This window comes from Rhagoletis pomonella, unplaced genomic scaffold (genome assembly GCF_013731165.1).
Source record: "Rhagoletis pomonella isolate Grant_MI unplaced genomic scaffold, Rhpom_1.0 Rhpom_scaffold_00116, whole genome shotgun sequence".
Lineage (NCBI taxonomy): Eukaryota > Metazoa > Arthropoda > Insecta > Diptera > Tephritidae > Rhagoletis > Rhagoletis pomonella.
The window spans coordinates 179174-183479 of record NW_023458670.1 but is presented as its reverse complement, the minus strand read 5'-3'; the positions used below and the strand labels follow the sequence as shown (position 1 = coordinate 183479).

General features: G+C 40.5%; 1 protein-coding gene across 1 annotated transcript in view; it reads right to left on the bottom strand.

Moving 5' to 3' along the window:
• LOC118750035 (uncharacterized protein K02A2.6-like) overlaps positions 1 to 3300 on the bottom strand; it is a 4212-nt gene extending 912 nt beyond the window's left edge. The window contains exons 1-3 of the mRNA XM_036484770.1: positions 3148 to 3300; positions 1276 to 3028; positions 206 to 783 (exon numbers count right to left, since the gene is read on the bottom strand). Coding sequence (XP_036340663.1) covers positions 206 to 783; positions 1276 to 3028; positions 3148 to 3300 — 2484 coding nt within the window. The remainder of the gene's footprint in view (positions 1 to 205; positions 784 to 1275; positions 3029 to 3147) is intronic.
• Between the last annotated feature and the right edge of the window lie 1006 nt (positions 3301 to 4306).

The window sequence follows — 4306 nt, the reverse complement described above, 5'->3', positions numbered from 1 at the left end:
TACCTTGGCTTTTGCAGAAATCTGAGAAAGTTTTACTCGAAAATTGGATTCCATTATCGCTAACTATTAGCTCTGGGTTCCCAAATTGTGACGTGAAATCAGCAATACAATTTAAAATGCTTGCAGAAGTTATTGAATTAACTTGGTATATTTGCGGCCACTTTGAATATGCGTCGATGATTAAAAAGTAGTAAATGCCATTTACCGGACCAGCAATGTCGATATGAACGCGTTGCATTGGATGTTCTGCTATTGACCATGAAGAAAGAGTCGTTTTCGGCCACGTCTTTGCAATAGCAGCGCATTTCCCACTTCCTTGAACAAATCGCTTAATCTCTTCATCCAGTCCCGGCCAGTAAACGTAACTCCGAGCTAGTGATTTTGTTCGCTCGATTCCTTGATGACCTTTATGCAATTGTTGTAAGATACGTTTGCGGAAACAGTAAGGTATAACCAATCGATCTTTGAGCATAATGCAATTTTCGACTATACCCAAAGCGTCTCTATGTATATAATAGCTGCGTAAATCGTCGGTTATCGTATTCGGCCACTTACCATTCTTCAAGTATGAGATGAATTCTTGTAAAACTTTGTCCTTCAACGTTGCATTTTGGATCATCTGGAACGTTACTGGTAAATTCTCTACGGCTTCGACTGCAATTTGTTTCACTTCACGCTCTAGTTGACAGCAAGCGATGATCGTATCTTCGTTAGGCCTTGTGGTGTTTCTGATGAGACGCGATAGTATATCTGCAGCCCCGAATTCCCTCGTAGGTATATACTCTAACATAAAATCGTAAGACATCAAGGTTAAAGCCCATCGCTGAAGGCGGTTTGCAGAGTGTGCAGGAATCCCCTTCTTATTACCGAAAATTGCCAGCAATGGTTTATGGTCGGTATGCAAGTAAAACTTCCTACCGTACAAATACTTATGGAACTTTACCACTGCAAATACTAACGCTAAACCTTCCTTCTCAATCTGCGAATAATTTTTCTCAGCTTGAGTAAGCGATCTTGAAGCATGCGCAATTGCCTTCTCCTTACCATCAGGATAAATGTGACAAATATATGCGCCTAGACCCATGTTAGAAGCATCAGCAGCTACTTTGATTGGCAATCTTGGGTCGTAATGTGTTAACAACAGATCCGAAGAAAGAAGTTCTTTGAATTTGTTGAAATGTTGCTGACATTGCGATGACCAAACCCACTTCGAACCCGTTTTCAATAAAACATCCAAAGGATTCCTCAGAGCGCGCATTTCTCTAATAAACTTACCGTAGTAGTTTATAGCGCCTAAAAATGTTCGAAGCTCGCTTACATCTTTCGGAGGCGGTAGTTCCAAAATTTTGTTAATTTTGCTCTTATCTGGGCTAATTCCATTTTTATCGATGTGATAACCCAGATAAGTACAGGACTTCTGAAAAAACTTCCACTTGTTGAAGTTGACAGTGATGTTGTGTAACTTAAAACGTTCGAATATCTGAATCACTGCGTTAATGTTTTGCTCTTTACTTTTAGTGGCTATAACAACATCGTCTAAGTACGGGAACACTCCAGGAATTCCCGATAGAAGTGATTCCATAACTTGTTGAAATGCCCCGGGTGCAGATTTAACTCCTGGTGCTAAACGATTGAATGTGTATAACCCTCGATGCGTGTTGATCACTAAAAGTTTCTTGGTATCTTCATCAACTTCTATCTGCATGTACGCGTTGTTGAGATCCACTATAGAAAAATATGAGCAGCCGTTGAAATTAACAAATATTTCGTCTGGAAGTGGTAGTGGAAAAGTGTGAGGTTCAAGCTGATCGTTGAGACCTGTGGAATAATCTCCACATATGCGCACATCGCCTGATGCTTTTTTTACCACTACGATTGGTGCTGACCATTTTGAAAAGTTGATTGGAGATATAATACCCTCATCTTCTAATCTTTTCAGTTCTCTTTCAACTTGGTCGCGAGCTGCGTACGCAATCGATCTTTTGGGACGGAACACAGGAACTGCTTGTGGTTTAAGTTGTAGGTGAACTTTTTGTGCCGTGAAGTGACCAATTTCGTCTCTAAATATACTCGGAAACACCGAAAGCAAATTTGGTTGTGTTAATTTACTGCTGGTTTGAACGTTCCTGCATGACGTGTATTCTGTTATGCGAGTGTCCCATAACTCAAAAAGCGAGATAATGTCTGTGCCTAATAAATTAAGGTTAGGTGACACAGTGATTGTTGCTTGCTTTTTCTTTCCTTTCATTACAATGTCTGCCTCAAATTCTCCAGCAATCGAAATTTGATTTGCCGAAGCATCACGAAATGATTTCTGACATGAGCGCAATGAAGGACTGCCGATTCTTTTCCAATTCTGCGTGGAAATAATGGTTACGTCCGAACTAGTATCGTGTTGGAGTTGGAGACCCACGCCATTAATCTCTATGGTCACAAAACGACGGTTGTGAGAACCATTTTCACACGCTGTAAATACGCTTCTAATAAATATCCGCTTCCTACTCTTTTTCTTTGTCTCGTTACGTTTCGCCATCGCCGGTTTCCGTTCCGAAAAGCATGAACAATAACCTTTGTGACCCACTTTACCACATTGCGTGCATTTATGGCTGGTAAAGCTACACTCACGAACAAAATGAATACGACCACATTGCCAGCAAGGTCTGCTTGGCAATGCCTTAGTATCGACTTTCGCTTGCTTGTGTTCTGAAACCGCTTGAACTTTCGTTGGGTTAGCACATACGAGTGCATCATTTTTTAAGTTCTTAATACGCTGTATTTCTGCTACTAAATTATCGATTGTTAAAGGTCTTTCACTAGTTTCCGAGTCCAGCAAAGATAGAAGTCTCGCGCGCAGATCTTCGTCAGATGCCGATTGCATGCCGTGAACGAACATTAGACATTTAAAATTATTACCCGTACAATCCCGAAGATTAAAATTTTCACATAACCTATTGACTCGGGCTGCATATGTTATAACTTCTTCGTCATTCATACGCACATTCTGTATGCATTTTACCCTAATACTGAACTGTGACTCCTTTTTCCCAAAAGTTTTTTTAGCGTTGCAATAGTGTCCTCGAACTTGATATCACGCGGCTGGGCAGGCAAAATATAGTCCCGATATTTGTCGAACACATTCGTGCTTACCTTCCTTAGGAGCAAGCGCACTTTTGCGGCATCATCCAGTGACGCAGCTTCCACATTAAAATTATCCTCATACCGCACGTACCATTTGGCAAAAGTTTGACCTTCCTCAGGGTCATAAGCGAATTCACGTATGCTCTTCGCAAGAGTTTCCATTAGAGCTTCTGATCCGCCCAATGTACTGTTTGTTGGTGAGCCCCGCTCATTTTGTCCATTGGTATAATTTGCTGTCACAGCAATTAAACGTTCCAAGAGCAGTTTTTTGTTGCTCCGCGGTTTCTTGCTGTCTTGATAGAAGAGTCGCAACCACCTGCTCTAATGTCGCCATTTTTGATATTGTTCTGAGCTCGAAAAGAGTTGTTTTTCTTCGTCGCCACTGTTATGGTTGAGGGGGTAGCCGTAGCTTAATCTTTATTTACAAAATATACATACAAGAATAATACAATACAAATTATAAGATCTTAAATACGAACTTGGATATTATATGGCTTACCGCGTATTACGTTACAACGTGCTTAGGTATCGGCAGACGGAAAAGAAAAGAAATAATGAAAGAATATGCAAACGGGATACAATAACGGATCCTAGTTCTACAATGACATATCAAAATTAAAGTCTACACTTGTGGGTTGCCAACAATGTAATAGTTTGAATAATATACGTATGTAATTATTGTTTACTGTCAGCCGAGGTGGCCACTACCTTTCATCGTGAATAGCAAATGTCAAAAAGTCACAATAATAAAACAAGAACATTCAGCGGCAGTTCAACTTTGAATCTTGAAGCGATTAGTTTTATAACAGCATTCTGCGGACAGGATCCGAAAAATGGAAAATACCATGAATAAGACTCAGTTGGCTACAGAATTGCGAGCAGCGGGTGTAATTTTTGGGAAAGATGCCACAGTTGCAGATTTGCGTGCGATGTACTCCGCAAAACTTGGGAAAAATTCTACGGGAAAAAAGAATTCCGATCAGGCGATACAGAGTAATTCCGAGAAAAGCTGCGCTGACGATCGTAAGTTAAATACGAATGATGAAAGCGAACAAGAAAATTTGAACGATTCGCCGGGAGAGCCGAAAACGAAAACCGCTATTCAGTTATACGAAATCCAATTGGAAGAAGAATTGCTAGATGCAAAGTTGCGTGTATTGGAGAAAAA